Source organism: Monodelphis domestica, chromosome 6, assembly GCF_027887165.1.
Source record: "Monodelphis domestica isolate mMonDom1 chromosome 6, mMonDom1.pri, whole genome shotgun sequence".
NCBI classification, from domain to species: Eukaryota; Metazoa; Chordata; class Mammalia; order Didelphimorphia; family Didelphidae; genus Monodelphis; species Monodelphis domestica.
In genome coordinates, this window is record NC_077232.1 from 186,293,334 (window position 1) to 186,315,066 (window position 21,733).

Consider the following 21,733-nt stretch of genomic DNA (forward strand, 5'->3'; position numbering starts at 1 on the left):
TTTAACTCTGTTCTCTATTATTCCTATTTTCAAATAGCATATAGGTTCATGTTAGAAGCTGGCATCACTGAGGCATTGATATGCATTTAAAGCTGTGTGCTCACTTTGGTGACTAATTGAGTGCAGATTTTTCTATACATTTTAAAGCAGTTGTATTTTTTTCATATTTATTCTGTATATATTATATATGAACCTGTTTCACCCATTGCAATGTAATTTTCTTGGGAGCAGGAATTCTTAATTTTTATTTGAATCCATAGCACTCAGCCTTGTGTCTGGCACATAGTAGCTATGTAATAAAGACTTGCTGAGTGATTGGTATCATACATACGATTGGTGGACTACAAATGCAATTGATGATGAGAGAATATTGTCATGGAGACCTTAGCCAATCTTTGCTATTTCACATGGACATTTTGTCCTTATAGTCTTCCTGTGTAAATTTATAGGAAAAGGTATCAATCAACCAGTTGCCAGTTTGCCTGGTATTCTACTCCATTACTTTGTGAATGTTATAATTTTTAGTCTTTATTCTGAATCTAACAAACATCAAGTATAATCAGTATTTCCAAATACACTGTAGAAGAGAAGAAGATTATTGTATAGAAAATGGAGATCACCATTAGATATAGCTTGAGGGGAGTTATATAAACTCTTTTCTGAAGTGATATATACTATTTGCAAACTTCTGTCATTTTCCTTGCTAACATTTTACAAAATGAATTTATATCTTAAACAGATATTGCCTTAAATAGCCATTTCTCTCTTCTTAGATCATGGTTTTACTGGTTGAGGTGGGTTGGGCAACTTTTAGACCCTCTGTGGTACCTATATTGCATTGGTTAAGTTTCTTTATACATTCCTTTAGAAAATAATACCATTCCGTTTGGACTTAAAATGTTGAGAAATGAATAATTGATTTTTCTATGTGAATAATCATGTGTAATGTTTTTAAGTTGTGGACCGGTTGTATTTTTGTTGTTTCAAGGAATAGGTGGTATAGAAAGTTGAGAAATCAATGTTAGAAATAGGCCTAGTGATAGATTAAAATGTAATTGTTTTGCTCCTGAAAACATTTGAATCTTGAGAAACTGATATATTACCTTGTTGCATCTTCACTCCAATTGAGTCAACAGTAAATTCCACTGTTCTTTGGGGAGATGCTCTGATGAGACATTTCTGCCTGCCCAAAAACCTTAGCTGGGAGCAGAGTATGCTGGTGCCAGCTCTAAGGGGCTTGAGAGAGCCAATTATTTGTTTTTCGTGGTGAATATTTACACCTCATAAATCAGCAATTGCTGCAAATCTGAGCTTGTTTTTTTTTTAAACTTGTTTTCTTTAGTTTAAATCTAAGAAAGTGTAAATGATGCAGATTAAAATTAAAAGTGTGTGTCCATATGTTTTCTTTTCCTCAAAGAGCCTGATTGTTAAGCATTTACCAGCAGACCCCTGCATTGTATTATAAACATTGGTTAAGCTTAGCAGGAGTGGAGTAAAAGGTTCAGAGAATAAAATCATCTCCAGATTGAAGACTTGGTGACTGTTAGACAACAATCACCACAAAAGGCATTCCTATAGTGATTTAAGATTTACAAGGTGCTTTTTATCCATTATCTCATTTGAGGCTCACAGTGCTCTTGATTGGAACTCTATCAGAATCTACATCTATGAATAAAATGAGGACCAGTGTCCATTGTGGAGCCATAACCAGCATGGGGTGACATAGGACTTGGGATGCACTTTTTCCTAGAAAAAGATGCCTGGCCCTCTTCTGGCTCATGGTCCTGGTCATCCCTGTTGTCTACCTTCTCTTTCCTGAGAGGATGAAGGTGTGGCATTATTAGTCCATTACCACTCTTTTTCAGCCTTATTTTGGAGCTATATTGTGTATCACAGAATCATAGATTTTAAAGTGGGAATGGACCTCCGAGGTAATCTAGCACAGTCCCCTCATTTTACAGACGAGGAAACTGTGGCTAAAGGAAGTCTGATAACTCACCCAAGGTAGTAGGCATTAAAGGCAGGATCTGAATTCAGGCTATCTTCTCCCCAAATCCCATAGTACCATAATAGGATGGTCCTTTGTGCCTCCTTCCCACTTCCAAATTGTTTTTGCCTCAGGGGAAAATATTCCTAGTTAAAATATTGATCACTGGCTCCTGACATGAAGCCCTTTCTGAGAACAGATAGGTTGATTTTTTAAAAGTTGTTTTAATTCATGGTTAATGCTTTGGTCATTTATGCTTCTTTGCAATGTAATGTTTTGTAAATGTACGCCTTCCCACAGAGCCTGGTTCTCTCATATTTCCATTTTGCTTCTTGAAAAATCTACTTCTATATGAAATATTTGTCAGAAATGGTCATTTTCCCCTGCAGTTTCATACAGGCCATAACCAGAGTGCTTGTTTACTTTCTCTTGTGACAACCTTCTCAGCAATCTACTTTGGGGACTAAAAGGTAGAATTTAATGGGTTTTTTCAAATGGATGAAACTCTCTGACATAGGAAGATAACTATTATTCAAGTATATTTCTTGTTACTAAGTGGATCATAGAATTAGAACTGGAAAACCTTTAGAGGCCATTTAGTCTAAGCCCCTTGTTTTACAAATGAGGATTGCCTCCAGAACCTGTACTCTTTCCATTGTAACATGCTTTTTTTCCTCTTCCTAGAGTCACTATTTTTTGTTCACCATCAATTAGTAACAGTTCACATTTATAAACACCTAGTATATGTCAGGTGATATGCTAAGTACTTTATAATTATTATTTCATTTGATCCTCACACAAACTTAAAAGGTAGGTGCTATGATTCTCTCCATTTTATATTTGAGGAAACTGAGGCAAAGGTTAAATGACTTGTTTAGGATCATACAGCTAAATGTCTGAGGAAAGAGTTAAACACAGGTCTTCTGGTACAAGTAGGATTCCAGTTTCTGTGCTTTGTCTACTGAATTATATAACTGTTAAAAAAATTAGCAATACTTTAAAAATTATTGTCTCTTCCAAGCCTTCCTCTTTGGACTCTGGAGGTCAGGGCAGTAGCCACAGAAGGAAGGCATTAAAATGAAAGAAGGTTGGGAAAGGCTTTTTTTCCACAATGTGAGACTTTAGCTGAGACCTGAAAATTAACTAAGAAACAGGCGGTGGAGATGAGGAGAGAAGAGGCAAAGGATGAAGAACAACCAGTGAAAACTACAGATATTGAGACATGGAAGTTAACCAAGAAACAGGCGGTGGAGATGAGGAGAGAAGGGGCAAAGGATGAAGAACAACCAGTGAAAACTACAGATATTGAGACATGGAAGTTAACCAAGAAACAGGCGGTGGAGATGAGGAGAGAAGGGGCAAAGGATGAAGAACAACCAGTGAAAACTACAGATATTGAGACATGGAAGTTAACCAAGAAACAGGAGTTGGAGATGAGGAGAGAGGAGGCAAAGGATGAAGAACAACCAGTAAAAACTCCAGATACTGAGACATGGAAGTTATCCAAGAAACAGGAGATAAGGAGAAGAAACAAAGGATGAAGAATAACCAATAAAAACTCCAGATACTGGGTGCTAGATAGAGGATGGTGGTGTTTGAGGAACAGTAGAAAGAATGGAGTAAGGTGTAAGAAGACAGGCAATGTAGGAAGGGACTAGATTATGATGGACTTTGAATGCCAAACAGAGCCTCACTCATTGGGTGACTTTTGGAATGGAGAGTGTCTCATGGAAATAAACTTAAGTGTTCTTGCTAAAGCCCATTAAGCTTTGCCTCTCAGCTAGAGTTTGGGCATCTTGCCTTAGTTTGAGGAAGCCCTTTGAATTTTTTATGACTTTGTGAGTGTCTGATCTCTGAACTTAATTAAGCAAAGTATAGGGAAGACACAGCATGAATATCAAAGCAGGGGCTAGGATGGTTGAATATTAGGTAATCTCACATTTGCATAGTGCTTTCTACTTTTCCTAGCATTTTCACACTTATAGTCTCATTCTCAACTTCTCAGAGATGTTGATATGAGGGCCATCTCTCCCAGGAGACAGAATGTAATCTTTCTTAGAGGGCTAGTTTTGAAGCCAGGACGATCATCAGGCTTTAGACCTGGTCAACCTAGTTGTCACCTCCACCTTGCAGGGCCCTAGATAACTAAGATTTGAGATTACACAAGTGGGTTGCTGATGTGTATTGGTAGAGGGACTCATTCTGCACTGATGAGGGAAAGATGTGTGTGAGTGTTTGGGCATGTGGGGGAATGAGCACATGCTTGTGTGTTTGTTGCTCAGTTGAGTCTGACTCTTCATGACCCCATTTGGGGTTTTCTTGGGAGAGATACTAGAATGATGTTGCCATTTTCTTCTCCAGCTCACTTGTCCAGAGTCACACAAATATAAGTGTCTGAAACTGGCTTTGAACTCAGTTCCTCCTGACTACAGGCTAGCATTCTATTTACTGTGCCATGTAGCAGCCCTTGCTTATATGTTATTGGGACAGAAATTAAAACCTAGTAAGAGGTTAAGTGATTTGCTTAAGGATTCACAAACCAGTTAGAACTCCAGAATTTGACTGGCATCATGTACCACTTTTAGGTATACAAAATATTTTTTGTATATTGCCTTTTTAAAAACTCTTACCTTCCATCTACTATCTTTTGGTTCCAAGGCAGAAGACTGGTAAGGACTAGGAAATGGGGTTACACAGCTAAGAAGTATCTGAGGTCACATTTGAACTCAGGACCTCCCATCTCTAGACCTCATGAGCCACTTAGCTACTCCCCTGTATATTGTCTTTATGAACAACAATTCTGGGAAGCAAATACTTTGGTTATGATTATCCCTACTTTACAGATGAGGAAGATGAGGCTAAGAGACTTGCTTAGGGTTCCATAGCCAATACATGCTTAAGGTAAGATTTGAACACAGATATCTCCTTATTCTTGTTCCATTGTTCTTCCTGCCATATTCTTATAGAGCCAGCTCATGTTCCTTTCTATAGAATGCCCTTAAAAGAGAAGAGGGTAGAATATTAGGTGTATGTTATTGTTAATTACTGTCTCTGATGAACATAATTTGAAAATTAATGTTGCTCTAATTATATTGATACAGTGAATAGTTATTCCCAGCATTTGAGTCAGATAAATTATGCCTGCCTGGATAAATTCATCTTGAAAGCCTTAAAGTGCTTAAGGAGTCAAGGGTATGCAGAAACAAACCCTTTGTTCTGTGGTTAATTTAGCAGGAGTTAGGAAATGTAATTGATTTTAAGCACACGGCATCAAGATGAGCATCCCCTCTAAGGAGGATGAGAGTTCTCTCATCCCCTTGTCTGATAGAGGTTTTTAAGTTAGGAGGAAGAACTCACTAAATGGTGCTTTCATGATGGACAGCCAAGGATCTCATGGAGATATGAGTGTGAACTAGGAAAATGGGGTGAGATTATTGAGAAAAGCATTTTGACTGAAAGGCAAAGGAAATTCCTTTTATACTCAGAACTGTGATACCTTTATTTTTATTTTATTTTGTTTTGTTTTATTTTATTTTATCTCCATATTATTCATTATTGTAAGTGAACAATCCCAAACAAAAAACAAAAACAAAACCCCAAAACTTATACCCAAATAAACAAGTGATAAATTATGTTTTTATCTGCATTTCTATTCCAACAGTTCTTTCTCTGGAGGTGGGTACCATTCTTTTTCCTGTACTACTTTTGATTGAAGACATAAAGGCAATAGAAATAGAGCAAATCTTCCTTCCTTCCTTCCTTCCTTCCTTCCTTCCTTCCTTCCTTCCTTCCTTCCTTCCTTCCTTCCTTCCTTCCTTCCTTCCTTCCTTCCTTCCTTCCTTCCTTCCTTCCTTTCTCTCTCCATCCATCTATCCACTTATCTATCCATCTAGGCATCCCTTTATCCCTCCCTCCATCCAATCTATCCTATCTGTCCATCTATCTATCAAAAACTCTTACTTTCCATCTTAGAATCAGTTCTAAGTATTGATTCCAAGGCAGAAGACTGCTAAGGGCTAGACAAAGGAGGTTAAGTGACTTACCCAGGGTCACATAGCTAAGGAGTTTCCAAGGCGAGCTTTGAACTCAACATCTCCCATCTCTGAGCCACCTAGTCACCTACAAATATATATTTTTGAAATGGTTCTTTCCATTCCAAAACTCCTCTCTATTCTGGTGCTCATCATTCCTCTCTGAACATTTCTCTCTGTTCTTTATTAACAAGCATTCCTCCTTTTTTTCCCCTTTCCTTTTGGTATCATAGAATTAAATCTGGAAGTTATCTTTAAGATCCACTTTTTTTTTGCTATTCAGTTATTTTTCAGTCATTTCTGACTCTTTATGACCCCATTTTGGATTTTCTTAGCAAAGGTACTAGACTGCTTTGCCATTTCTTATTCCAGCTCATTTTATTGATAGGGAAATGCAGGCAGATTGATTTAAATGACTTATCCAGGGTTACACAGCTACTAAGTATCTTTGGCTAGATTTGAATTCAGGAAAATGAACCTTCCTAGCTCCAAGCACAGCACTCTATCCACTGGACCATTGAGCTGCCTCAATCACCACATCTGTAAAATGGGGATAAAAAACAAACACTTATCCTTCGGGGTTGCTATGAAGATAAAATGAGTCAATGTTTATACAGAGCTTTGCAAACTTTTAAGTACTATATACATCCTAGCTGTTATGATTATGATTATTACCACTGCTTACCTGGGCTTTAAGTGTTATTATTCATCTTTGACTACTCCATCAATTTTGCCTTTCTTCTCCATACCAACTTTGCCCTAATCTAATCACTTGTAAAGTTTTATAGCTTCATCCTTTGAGTCATGTGTCTTGTCTATTGATTCCTGGCTGCTCTGTCTGCTTCTAGGCATTTTTAGACCTTGTTTCCTAACCAGGCATGTTTACTTCTAGTCTTTTCCCTTTTTCACACTCAATCTTTCTTGTACACTCTTACTAGGGTGTTCAGGGAAGGCTCGCACCTCTGGTGTGAGAATGTCTGGAGTCTTTTTCAGGGCTGATCATCACCCTTTGTGGTCTATATACCACCCATCTCTCACCTGTGACTCCAAGAATCTGTAGCAGGTACAGTAGCCTCACCCTGGTAAACCATCCCAGTAGGTAGGCTACACCACGTTTAAACTTATGGGTGAGTTGGGGGATATCTGCCCCAGGCGTGCCAAGACTTCCCTTGGTGAACTGGGTAGATGAAAACAATTTGTTCCAGTGGCCATGAAGGCAGTGGAAGCAAGCTCCGTGGAATGTTTAAAACTCAATTAGACATTGAAGAAGCCAGGATTATCTATTGCATTCCAATCCAGTCTTGACTTTTATCTTTCCACGGGACTTTGTTAACTCTGGAAGAAGGAGCAAGGCTGATGAGTTTATGCAACACTGCCTTATTTAAACCAGATGCATGCTTCAGTCAAAAGCCATCACTCATGAGTATGATGGTCAACAACCAACCAACCCACACTATCACCTGATTATTGAAGATTTCTCTGATCATTCTTCATTTCAGCCATTATTTAAAGTCTTATCCAACTCATTATGTGATCAAACTAAAATAGACCGATTGCCATTTCCTAAACATACCTTTGACTTCTCTTTCTCTGAGTTTGTTTCCATCCAACAAGTTCTTACTGTACCCCAAGTATAGTACCAAAAACTGGGAATATAAGAAAAAAGAGATAAAAATAGAACTCCCCAACCCCTACATTGTACCTTCTCTGAAGGAGCTTGCATTCTAATGGGGGAGACAATATATAAATATCTGAGAATATACAAGATACATCAAAGTATGTAAGGGGGTACCAGACGGGGTTGGTGAGGAACCAGGAAAAGCTTTTTGTAGGAAGTGGGATTTGAGCTGGGGTTTTGAATGAAGTCTGGAAAAATAAAAGACAGATGAGGAAGGAGATCATTACAGGCATAGGGATATAGCAAGGATACAACCAGAGAGATGAGAGTATTGTTTGAGAGAATTGCAAGTAGGCCAACAAACTTGGCTTGAAGAGTGCATTGAAGGGAGTAGAGTGAGTGAAGGATAAGGAGCCGGATAAGAAAAAGCTTTAAATGCCAGACAGAAGACTTTATATTTGATCTGGGAGGTAATAAGGAAGTCCCAGAATCCCTGGTGAGGCAAAGGGAAAGGGAAAATGTTGATGTTATTCATTCAATTTAACCCTATCTGACTCTTTGTGATCCAATTTGGAGTTTTCTTGGCACACACACTAGAGTGGTTTGCCATTTCTTTCTCCAGTTCATTTTATAGATGAGGAAACTGAGACAAACAGCTTTAAATGATTTGTCAAGGGCCTCGTTGGTAATAAGTGTCTGAGGCCAGATTTGATCTCATGAAATGAATCTATCTGATTCCAGGCTTGATACCCTTGATACCCATTACTGGACCACCTTGCTGCCCAGGAAAAAGTGATACAGTCACATTTCTGCTTTGTAAAAAAATCACCGTTAGCTTAAGTGCAGAATGGGTTGGAGTGGGGAAAGACTTGAGTCAGAAAGACCACTTAGATTACAGTATTTTCAGTATGTAGCTTTGTGAGTGTAGAGGAGAGTCTGGGCTTTTCCCTCTATGTGAGGTCTCCTCCATCTACTTCTAACCTTTACCTATCTTTCAAAGCCCAACCAAAACTCCTATGGCATTTCTATCTGAAGCCTTCCTTTCCTGACATTGGCAAGATTTTTTTCAGTGTGATAATAGACAAGTCTCTTAATATTTTTGTAACTAATCATGGGACCATCAGCAAGTCTCAGTTTCCTTATTCATAAAATGGTTATAGCAGTATTGGTGTACTTATGCCATAGGCTTGTAATTGAGTGCCCTTTGCCAACTGCTATATAAATGTGAGCAACTTTTATTATTATTCCCTTACTCCTGAAACTGCACATGATCTTGACTTTCTTAGAAGTCCCAGCACATTTCTATATTAATTCTATGTCATTTTGTACCATTTCATGGTGCTTCCAGTAATATATTTTAACCAAACTCCACCGTAATGCTCTTCTCTGTTTCTTTCTGTGTTTGTATAGTTAATTGCCTATGATGCAAATCAGATGGATCACTGATTATTTGAGCTAGGATCTGGAGCCCAATGGTGTTAACTTCACTGACTTACTGCCTTCTTTATAATAATTTTTTTATCAATTGTACTGACTTCCCCTTCTAACATTGTTTTCTCTAACATCATGTTACACAAGTAGGGGATCAAGGGTTTGGGGAGATATGTAGAAGTGAGCAACCAAAAGGGTGGAAAGACCTTGAGTTTATGTCATATAATAATAGCTAACCCTGGGCCTGGAGTCAGGAAGAACTCAAATGTGCCTCAAACACTAGTCGTGTAACAATGGGGAAATCATTTAATCTTATTTGCCTCAGTTTCCTCATCTTTCAAATGAGCTGGATAAAGAAGTAGCAAACCACTCCAGGATCTCTGCCAAGAAAACTCCAAATGGAGGCACAAAAAATTAGACATGATAACTGAAAAGACTGAACAGCAAACAACATTTCTGTAACTCATCCTAGGTGCCAGGCACTGTGCTTAAATGCTTTACAATATTATCTCATTTGATCCTCAAAACAACCCTGGGAGGGAAGTAATAAGAAAGTGGACTAATCTTTATTTTTAAGGACAGTCATTGGGCTTGTTCTGCTTAGCCTCACAGGGCAGAAAGAGGCAGAAACTTCAAAAAAGGCAAATGTATGGTTGCTCTAAAGAAAAACCACTGAATGAGAGCTATTCAGAATGATGTTGACTGCCTGGGGAGCTAGTGAGTTTTTTTTTTCCTCAATGGAAGGTTTTGTGCAAAGGCTGGACAACCATCTTTCGGTACTAGGAATTCTTTTTCTGGTTGCTTTGGTCTAGTTGGGTACTGCAATATCTTTAAACCCTAAAATTCTGCCATTTAATAAGCTCCAAAGCCCTGTCTGGGTGAAGAGTTATTCCTATTCCTTTTCTCATTTATTTCTCTTATTAGATAAATGCACCATCTTAAAAGTTTATGCCATTTACTCAATTCTTTTGAATATAATATACCCTCAAATGACTTTTGAATGGCTGATCGTGATTGCAGAGAGCGAGTGATGTTTCTGATTTCAGCAAAAGAAGAGAATGTCTTATACTAACATCTGGCACATTACCATATGTGCCATTATAACATATGGCATCCTCACAACCTGGTGGGTTAGGTAATGTAGTTATTATTCCCATTTTACAGATGGAAGAACTGAAGCTCAAGGAGATTGAGTCATTGACATAGAGACACGTATCTGGTGTCAAAGCCAAGAGTTAATCCCAAGTGTTCTGTTATTTAAGATCAACATTCTTCTAATTTCATTAGAGGTAGGTGGGCGATACAGTGTATAGTGCCAGACCTAGTTAGGAATATCCATCTTCCTAAAATCTGGTGTCAGACACTTACTAGCTGTGTGACCCTGAGCAATCAAGTCACTGTTTGCCTCAGTTTCCTCATGTGTAAAACGAACTAGAAAAGGAAATGGCAATCCATTCTAGTATCTCTGCCAAGAAAACCTTAAGTGGAGTCATGAAGAGTCAGAAATGGTTACAAATGACTAAAGAATAATAAATTAAATTATACTGACTCTTCTAGAAAGAATAAGAAAAAGGACTGGACATTAGGTAGAAGCTTATTAAATGGCAGAATTCTATTCTCAGCTTTGCCACCAACTTGCTATGAGACACTGAACAAATCTTTTCCTCCCTTGGGCTTGAGTTTTTTTTCCCCTTACAAATAAGGTGATTAGATTAAAGCAAAGGTGTCCAACATAGCCTGAAGGTAACTCATTGCCCACAATATTCCCTAGTGCTGTCCAAAACCAGATGAAAATATGATTGGGAAATATTTAATAAAACACAACATAGATAATATTACATTTTAATACCAAGTCAATAAGTGGTCTGCAATGATCCTTATGTATGGGTTAGTGGCCTGTGTTTCTGTTTCTGTTTAAATGTGACTGGACTAGATGTCAACTTTCAGGTGACTTCAGCTCTAATTATTTGTGCTTTTGAGACATATAACTGACAAGAAGTCTAGTAAGTTGAGAAAGGTCAGGGACACTCATTTTCCTTTGACTTCCGCCATGTTTGTTTTCAATGAGTATGTTTCTGGGTACAAGGGAAAGCTGTTGCCTAAAGGAAAAGATCACTTATAATTAGGCATACTTGGGTTTGTATGTTGGCTCTCCTACTTGGAAATTGTGAAATGTACAATTTATATCTGTCTGTGCTTTAGGTTTCTTTTCTATGCGACAGATAACACTGGCCACAACCAAAACCATAGAATTGATGTGAGGATGAAATAAAGAGAAAATGTGTACATCATTCTTTGTAGAGCATAAAGTGCTGTATTGAGTTTAACTGTGGACCCTCTATAGGACTATGGTCCATGAGCCAGCTAATGTTCATAGCAATAAAAAAAATTCATAAATTATCTTTCTGTTAAAATTTTTATGCCCCAAGCTAATTGCTAGTATACTCAGTGTTTTGTGTCTATCATACATTAACATAGGAAAATGTTGAATGAATCTGGCTTATCTGGGGTGAAAGACTTATGAGCTTCATACAAAATTTCATTATTAATGGCCATTAATGTTCTGTAATTATGGCACAATATATTAGTGAAGCAAACAATTAACTTGTTAGAAGTGTAAGTAGAAGCTAATTCTGAATTTTCCAAGTACTATTCTCTGTTTTGGAAATTAAGCATTCATTTGCTAATCCTAACATATATCTTGGTCTTCCTGTGCAAGTTTGTTCATATATGATTGTGGCTGACCTTCTCTTAGCATAATAGTGCCAGCTCAGACATCTACAATGTTTTCGGGGTTGTAAAACCTTTTGCTTGTGACAATCTGTGAGGTAGGTAAAGCAAGTAGTTATTTCCACTTTACAACTGGGGAAGCTGAGGTCCTTTAAGATTTTGTGACTTGTCTATGGCCACATGATCAGTATGTCTGACACAGGATTCAGACTCAAGTGTGTCCTGACTACAAGTCCAGCTCTAGCTACTACATCATGTTGTGTCTTGCTGAAGTTAGTAACTTAACTTGAAACTAGTGATGCCCCTTAAAAAAATCAAACTGGAGGCTGTTTACCTATCTATCCATCCATCCATCCATCCATCCATCTATCTATCTATCTATCTATCTATCTATCTATCTATCTATCTATCTATCTATCTATCTATCTATCTATCTGTGTGCTTGTGTCTGTCTGTTTATCTGTCCATCTGTTTGTCCATCTATCTATCTATCTATCTATCTGTCTGTCTGTCTGTCTGTCTGTGTGTTTATGTCTATCTATTTATCTGTCTATCTGTTTGTCCATCCATCTGTTTGTCCATCCATCTGTCTGTTTATCTATCTATCTATCTATTTATCTATCTATCTATCTATCTATCTATCTATCTATCTATCTATCTATCTATCTATCTGTCTGTCTGTCTGTCTGCCAGTGTTGACCAAACCCCTCATATGACATATGATCCTGGGTGAGGTACCAGAGAGGATACAGAGAAATATATTTTTATGTAGTCATTTCTAGGAGATCATAGGTTCTGAGATTTGGAGCCAGACTGAACCTCAGAAGTCATTAATCCTAACATCCTCATTTAACATATGAGGAAACTGAGGTCTAGGGAGGTTAAATGTTTTCCCTCAGTCATACTGGTAGTAAGTATCAGAACATGGATTTAAGCTGAGGCCTGTGTCTAGACCCATTGATCCTTTCTGCCTTGACCACATTGGAGGGAGATTCCTTTTGCCTGATTTGATCCATAAATCCTTCATGGGGAAGGCTGAACTTGACAAATCTGGCCTTGAAAAATCATGGGGAAAAATGATTATTCTAATTTAATTCAACAAGCAAATTTTAAGTTTATGTGACAGGCATTTTTCTGGGTGTTGAGGATCTAAAAACAAAAGAGCAAAAGAATAAGAGAAGGCCTCTGCCTCAAGGAGCTTACATTCTAGTGGGAATTGAGGGGAGCAACAAAAATAAAATTTGTCTCTTGTTTCTGAATTCAGGTGCTAGCAACAGGATTAAGTGGTCTCTACTCTTCTTTGCCTACAAAACTAGAAGAGAAGGAAGATGAATGGCACTGCCTTCTGAAGGATGACTGGTTACTTCTGCCTTCTCTGGTCCAGTTCATGAATTCCTTGGAGTTTTGCAATGCAGTCATACAGGTACTGGAGAGAAACAACATCAATAATAAAATGCCACTTGATCTAGCACTTTAAGGGTTGCAAGGGACCTTCCCACAAACATGCTCTGATGTTTTTGATAGAAATAGGAGCATCTTTTTTTCACTCTTGAGAAAACTGGTACTCCCATGGATGTAATGACTTGCCAAGGTCAGATAGGTAGGAAAGATTGGAGCCAGAATTTGAACCCATGACATTAGATTCTTAGCTTAGCATTCTCACTGTCTCCCAGAACAACTCATCTGGTTCTCCCCTAGAAGACAAGTGATATACTGATTGATGTGCATCAGCATTTTATTTTAATAAAAGCTTAATAAATATTCATGACTTATTAAAACTCTGCATAATACTTGTGAATACATAAAAGCATAATTTTATGGGCTTCCCAAAAGTTTGAAATAAAAGCAAAATTGGGAGGAGGGGTGGCCATTGTGTATCTTCTTTCTAAAAAGTGCTAATTCTGTTTTGTTTATCTATTTTATTGTCAACAATAAGTTGATTCCTGACTCATTAAAGAGATATTTTTAGCTGTCCATGTTCTTTAAAATATACCATTTTTATTTCAAGGTCTTCATGGTTGTCTACAAAAGAAAACACTTTATTTTGCTTAATGGTGCATACTAACTAAAGAATGTTGTTATCCCAATTGAATTTAGAAGTTGTTAAGTATCTTCTTAGCAACCCAAATTAAATTTCCTTCAAAATTGGTCTACTTGAAAAAAAATAAACAACTCTCTATATTGGGCTTCTTGATTAGATTTTCCCCTTAGCTTTTTTGTTGCTATTCTTCATCAGTTTCCAGATAGAAATCAGATTTTACATTTCTCTGGCAGTAAATGGGCCCCACTAATGTTTTATTGGTTTACTGCATAAATATTACCTTTGTTTTGGAGTTTTTGATTTGTTCAAGAAATCATTTACTTTAACGGTGATTGTGGGCTGATGAATGTTGGCTATAATCTATTTATTTGCTAAATGAATAAATAGCTTCTGGAAGAAAATGTGGGTAAATTACATACATTCCCATCTCATTTTTATTACTCAAATGAGAGAAGCTTTATTTATACATAAGATAAATGAATTACATCTTAAATTATTTTTCTCTCTCATCTTGCAGTCTCACAGCATTTTCTTGCAGAAGGGTTTAGAAATAAAAAGATAGAACTACTATTATTTTCTCCCCAAATGCACTCTGATTGAGAAAGTGTCGGTAATTTAAAGATCAAGTCTCCATTCCCTAGTAATTGGTTTTCAGTTTTTATTTTATTTTTTTAAAGAAAGAGAAGCCATGTAATGGGATTCATTAAGAACAGAAGAGCCATATGTTTTGGAATAAGTTTCAAAATTGAAATCATACAGTTTAAATTAGTTCTTTTAATGATACTGCAAAGATTACTTAAAAAAGATGTTGGTGCCAGACTCTTGCATGCAAAAGATATTTTAAAAGGAATAAAGCAGCCTCTCTTTGCATCAGTAATCATGATGACTACTTAGGAGTGGTGTCCTGTCCTGCAAAAGTGTGCTTCTAAATGAATTGCTTCTGCCATGCTCACTTCTAACCTGACACTATGCCCGATTCTCTGAACTTTTACAGCTTGCCCCTTGCATCTAGATACTTTCTCTACTCCCTACACCTTCATTTTGTCCTTGCCCTACACTCACTCTTTTTTTCCACTCCCTTTTATGTTCGCCGTTAGAATGTAAGCTTCTTGAAGGTAAAGACTGCCTAGGTAGGAGGAGGAGAAGGCTTATGTTTTTATGCTTCATACACAATACAGTGCTGGGAACATGAGTAAATACTTAATAAATGTTCTGTCATTCATACATCTACCTATAGCCTTCCTTAAAATGATCAAGTCCTTGAAGTCAGATAACGTTTTATTCTTCCACAATGCACTATAACAGAGTATTGCCTTCAGTAGATACTATGTAAATATTTTAATGAATGAATGATTGAAGTCTTACCTTCCAAGATGGAATTCTGCTCTTGCTGCTTTTTTCTCCCACATTTTATTAGGCAAGACCTTCATTTTAAGATAAGGTCCCCATGCTGAGACACTGGTTCTATTTTAAATTCTAGGGTCTTCCTGGTAGGACAATCCCCAAATCATCAAAGTTGGTGAAGCTTAGCAGCTTTACCCAGAGGAATATTCTCGGAGACTTGCTTAATCATTATGGGAAGGTAAATGAATCAGAACAAGAAAGGCAAAACAGAATAAAATGAATGGAAGGAGAAAAGAGAGAGGGAGTCCTCTACAAATGAGTAGCCAGCACCGCCACCAGATAGAAATGAGAAATGGGTGAAGAGAGCTGGTAGAAAGATTGAAAGCTGAAAGACCTTGTTGACATTGTGCAAAAAAGTGAGGAGCTGTGGGTAGCTGGGGAGGTGAGTAATGATCCTGATAAACAGCAAATTAACATGCAAGGAGTTCTCCAGCTTTAAGACCATCACACTGATAAATGGTCCAGGTTCTTGTGATAAAAATGCCTTGTAAACCTTCAAATGTGATGTAAATGAGGAAGTGTTTTTATGGGATTCTAACCTTAGAGAAACCCTGAGGAAGCCATGGAACAAATGATTCATTGATTTAGTTTGAGGATGTACTGATACTTTAAAGCTGCTGAAACATATTGCAAAAATGTCCTAGAGCTAGCATCAGAAAATATCCTCGAAAGTTTTTTTCTAAGTTTATGATTAACCAGTCAATCAGCAATATTTATGGAGCACCTACTCTAACCCAAGTATGGTGCTCAGTGCTAAGGGTACAGATATTAAAAAATGAAACAATCTGGACACTCGGGGAACTTATGATGTGCAGATAATATGAGAAGTAATTAAGACAAATTCAGTTCAGGAGAGGCAATTAGACACTGTGATAGTTTTATTGTGCTAAAAGTTGCATGTATTAAAATGTTGCATTCTCTAAATTTTGGTGCCTTGGGACAAATCTCTGTTGCCCACCCTAGTTAAAGTTCTGCAGAAACATCATTCTACTTTTCTGATTAATTCCTTTTTCCCAACTAGAGTCTTAAAAATGTCCTGAAGGTTGTGTATGCGAATCTAATTTTGTTTCCTAGATTCCTGATTTTTTAGATTGCTGAGAAACAATACTTAGGCAAGAAAATTGTCATTAGTGTTGAAGAGAGCAGTTTTTTTTTAAATGTTTGAATGTTTTTCTTTGTCAAGAGTTAACAATTTTACTTAGTGACCTTTTCTCCCATCCTCAGTCTACTTGGAGATGGGATTTTCCTGGGGAAAAAACCAAAAAACAATGATTTAACCTAACAATTGAATCATGCTTTTCCAGTGACAGGCTCTTTCTTTTCTAGGTTGCCCATCCTCTGATTCGTAACCAGCTTGTCAACTACATTTATAATGGGTTCTTAGTACCAGTGTTGGCGCCTGCTCTTCATAAGGTCAGTTATTTGTTATTGGCCTTTAGTAATAAATTGTAATAATGATTGGTAATAAGTATGATACAACTTAATGGACAGTATAAATTGAAATAGATTTGCACAAGAAAGAGGGAAATCTTTGGGACTGATGGCTGATAGGTTTAACTCCCCCTTAGCTCTTGTTATCTCCATATTTTATTTTAGTGGCTTCAAATAGAATACAAACTTTTCTTTTAAAAGGCTATGGAGGAAAAATCCCAGCTTTTGGGACAAAAATCCACTATTCGATAAAAACTGCTGGGAAAATTGGAAGACAGTGTGGGAGAGACTAGGAATAGATCAACACCTCACACCCTACACCAAGATAAATTCAAAATGGGTGAGTGACTTAAACATAAAGAAGGAAACCATAAGTAAATTGGGTAAACACAGAATAGTATACATGTCAGGCCTTTGGGAGGGGAAAGGCTTTAAAACCAAGCAAGACATAGAAAGAATCACAAAATATAAAATAAATAATTTTGACTACATCAAACTAAAAAGCTTTTGTACAAACAAAACCAATGTAACTAAAATCAGAAGGGAAACAACAAATTGGGAAAAAATCTTCATAGAAACCTCTGACAAAGGTTTAATTACTCATATTTATAATGAGCTAAATCAATTGTACAAAAAATCAAGCCATTCTCCAATTGATAAATGAGCAAGGGACATGGATAGGCAGTTCTCAGATAAAGAAATCAAAACTATTAATAAGCACATGAAGAAGTGTTCTAAATCTCTTATAATCAGAGAGGTGCAAATCAAAACAACTCTGAGGTATCACCTCACACCTAGCAGATTGGCTAACATAACAGCAAAGGAAAGTAATGAATGCTGGAGGGGATGTGGCAAAGTAGGGACATTAATTCATTGCTGGTGGAGTTGTGAACTGATCCAACCATTCTGGAGGGCAATTTGGAACTATGCCCAAAGGGCGACAAAAGAATATCTACCCTTTGACCCAGCCATAGCACTGCTGGGTCTGTACCCCAAAGAGATAATAAGGGAAAAGACTTGTACAAAAATATTCATAGCTGCGCTCTTTGTGGTGGCCCAAAACTGGAAAACGAGGGGATGCCCATCAATTGGGGAATGGCTGAGCAAATTGTGGTATATGTTGGTGATGGAATACTATTGTGCTAAAAGGAATAATAAAGTGGAGGAATTCCATGGAGACTGGAACAACCTCCAGGAAGTGATGCAGAGCGAGAGGAGCAGAACCAGAACATTGTACACAGAGACTAATACACTGTGGTATAATCGAACGTAATGGACTTCTCCATTAGTGGCAGTGTAATGTCCCTGAAGAATTTGCAGGGATCTAGGAGAAAAAAACACCATTCATAAGCAAAGGATAAACTATGGGAGTGGAAACAACGGTTGAGGGGAAATGACAGAGGAGAGACTCTAAATGAACACTCTAATGCAAATATTATCAACATAGCAATGGGTTCAAATCAAGAAAACATGTAATGCCCAGTGGACTTACGCGTCGGCTATGGGGGGTGGGGGGGGAAAAGAAAATGATCTATGTCTTTAATGAATAATGCTTGGAAATGATCAAATAAAAAAAAAGGCTATGGAGGGTGGCAACTAGGTAGCTCAGTCAATTGAGAGCCAGGTCTAAAGATGAGTGTTCAAATATGACTTCAGACACTTCCTAGCAATGTGACCCCGGGTAAGTCACTTAACCCTCATTGTCTAGCCCTTACTGCTCTTCTGCCTTGGAACCAATACACAGTATTCTTTCTAAGACAGAAGATAAGGGTTTAAAAAATAAGCAATGGGGGTGAATTGACTTGCCCAGGGTCACACAGGTGTCTTAGATCAGATTTTAATCCAGAACCTCCTGTCTCTAGGGTTGGTTCTTTATCCACTGAGCCACCTGGCTGCCTCCTGCAATACAAAGCTTTACAGGTACCAGTCCTAGCTTGTGTCACAGAACATTATCAAAATCTACATCTCTGGGAAGAGCATTTTAGATGTTTTAATCAATCAAATATTCGTTGTACACTCATTTATTAAGTACCTTTTCAGTTCTAAGAACTGTGCTTCCGGTGTGGTGATGGGACAGATTCCTGAGGCTCATTGAACTATCAATTTTATTATCCTGAAATATCACATCAACTCTGAAATTCAAACTTCCTCAGAGACACCTGCCTCCAGGCCTTCTCCCTTAGTGCCAAACATGGAGAACTCCTCCTGGAGTGTCCAGGGCAGTCATCTCTCCATTTTCCACCTAATTGCATCCCTTGGGCTTCATCATGTTCTCTTCCTCACCTCTTCAGCTCTTTTAAAGTGATATTTTTCAATAGACTGTGATCTCCTTAAGGGCTGGGACTATACCTCTTTTTGTATCTGTCACACAGTAAGGAAACATTTAATAACTGACTGACTAAATGCTGGAAATACAAAGGCAAAAATTAATGTTCTCTTCCTTCTGGGCATTTGAATTAGAAAAGAAGACAATAATGAACAGGATAGTTTTAGAAAGACCTGAAAAGACCTATATGAACTGATGCAGAGTGAAATAAGTAGAACCATAAGAACATTATACACAGTAACAAGACTTCTATCATCAGGAATAAAATGATCCAGGACAACTCTTAGGGACTTATGACAAAGAATGCTATTCATCTCAAGATAAAGAACTTTTGTAGTCAGAATGCACATCAAAGCATACTACCTTTCACCTAAGTTTATTTGTGTTTTTATTTGGGGGGTTTTGATTGATGATACATATATAACCCAGATCAAATTGCTTGCCAGTTCTGAGAGGAAAAAAGGTAGAGAGGGAGGGATGTAATTTGGATCATATGACAAATTTCTACATAAGTTTTCCAAAGTTATAGGATCCAAATTACATCCCTCCCTCTCTACTCTCTTCCCTCCCAGAACTGGCAAGCAATTCAATTTGGGTTATATATGTATCATCAATCAAAACATAATTCCATTCTGTTAATTTTTATAATCAAATAATCATATAAAACCAATCCCCTACTAGAAGATATTACTTAAAAGAAGTTGAAGAAGTGAGGCAGAGAACATGGTGAAGCCCAGGGGATGCAATTCATCTTTAAAATGAAGGGGTTGGATTCTAGATGATATCTCAGATGTCTTCCAGGTCTACAATATTGTAGAATTGCCAAGTTTTTAGAGAAGGAGGTTGCTTTAGTCACCACTAAATGGATACTTAAAGAACTAGACAAGTATTTCTATAATTTTTGCTTTTTTGTTTGGGGCTCTTTAAGGAGATGACAGAAAGCATCAGAGATGCCAGTAGATAATGGAAAAGGAGATATCATAGAGTAATGAAATAGGGGAGAAATGGGAAAATAATCCTTCATTCCCTTCTTCTGTAATCATTTCACAATCCATAGCAGTAATAGCTGTGACCTTAAATGGAGCCCCATCTCTCTACCCCACCCTCTTTCTTGCTTTGCCAAAAGAACTCATTTGTGTTTCACTCGATAAATAATTTCAGATAAATACATCAGAGAAAAACACTCCAAATCCACCAGAATAATTGATTTCTTACATCTCCTCAGGGCCAAGGCCATGCTTGAAATAGATACATGACTAAAATAATTTCAGCCATTTCTTTAAATGTGTGTGATCTGAACTAGCCTATACCATTGTGGGGCCATTTGTTTTAATGTTTCGTCTTCCAAACAGGCGCATACATATTTATGATCTGCGTCAATGCAAGCGCAGCAATTCTTAACTTATTGATTTAGGGAGATGGGCAAATGTTTTGTTTATTTGTTTATTTTTGTGAGTGATGAAAAGAACATTTTGGGAAATCAAGAGCAAGCATTTCTCTTGGGAACAACACATTTGTTGTGTGGCAGCATGGGTATGGAGATGTAAGCTGCCCTCCCCGTTACTCTGGGCCCCTTGTTAGAGATATCAGGTTCTAGGTACTTTTGTACTTGAGAAACCTTTTAAGCCAAAGCTCTTGAACCATTACCAATGTGCTTAACTTTACCAGTAGCTAAATAACATGGCATTCATAACAAAGGTATTTTATTGAAATAGAAATGTTTATCAAATAATGATATAATATTACCTCCATAAAGTATGAGCTTTAGCCCATAAAAGCATATACACTCAATGGGAACAGTGCATATAACTGTGGACTAGCCACACATAGTCATAAAACTATGTAAACCTGTATGGCCAGAATACATGCTTTTTATTGAATTGTTTCAGTCACATCTAACTCAGTGACCCCATTTAGGGTTTTCTTGGCAGAGATACTGCAGCAGTTTGGCATTTCCTTCTCCAACTCATTTTATAAGTAATAAACTGAGGCAATCAGAGTTAAAGGGACTTGCCAAGGGTCACCCAGCTAGTAAGTGTCTGAGGCTGGATTTGAACTCATGAAGAGGAGTCTTGGTTTGGTACTGTGGGCACTGTGGCGCCACCTTGCTGCCTACATGCCTGGAGGGACAAATAATACCTCCAATGCTACAGAGTTGCTAGTGTCCTCTCTAGGTGTTATTATCTTCTAGACTTGCTCCCCAACAGGCACTGTTCTCACACTAATCACAGGATGTCCCTCTCTGAACCACATGGTCATCAATTTCAGTTCAATTTCAGGATCCTCCCCATGGATACTGGAGGTTACATCTCTTTCACTGGCTCTAGATGCTTCCAACACCCACTGGAGGTGTTGTGACTGATAGACCTTTCCTATATTAGAGGAAATGCTAGAATACTTTTTGTTGGTTCTGTCAGTGTGGTTTTTCAGCCACCTCCCATGTCTCAGCTGTAATTTGTTGTTTCTCATTTTAAATAGAAAATATCTTGTGGCCACATAAGTCATAATTTTACTTCCTTGGTTACTTATTCTCCTGTCTAAGGCTCCTCAGGGTTCTACTTCCTTAAACAGAGAAACTCCATGGTCAAGGAACTGTCTTAATCTCATCCCAGTAAGTCTTCCGTTTTATGGACTGCTGGCTAGAGGATTCTGAGAGAGCTCTGTCCTACTTTCTCCAGAAACACCTCAGAGCCTGTTCTTCCTCCCTGACTTCTGTGAGATAACTGGAAGCCCT

At 37.7% G+C, this 21,733-nt stretch overlaps 1 protein-coding gene across 1 annotated transcript in view; it reads left to right on the forward strand.

Moving 5' to 3' along the window:
- FHIP1A (FHF complex subunit HOOK interacting protein 1A) overlaps positions 1-21,733 on the forward strand; it is a 339,337-nt gene that overhangs the window by 243,985 nt on the left and 73,619 nt on the right. The window contains 2 exon segments of the mRNA XM_056802760.1: positions 13,062-13,220; positions 16,569-16,655. Of these exon segments, the coding sequence (XP_056658738.1) occupies positions 13,062-13,220; positions 16,569-16,655 (246 nt within the window).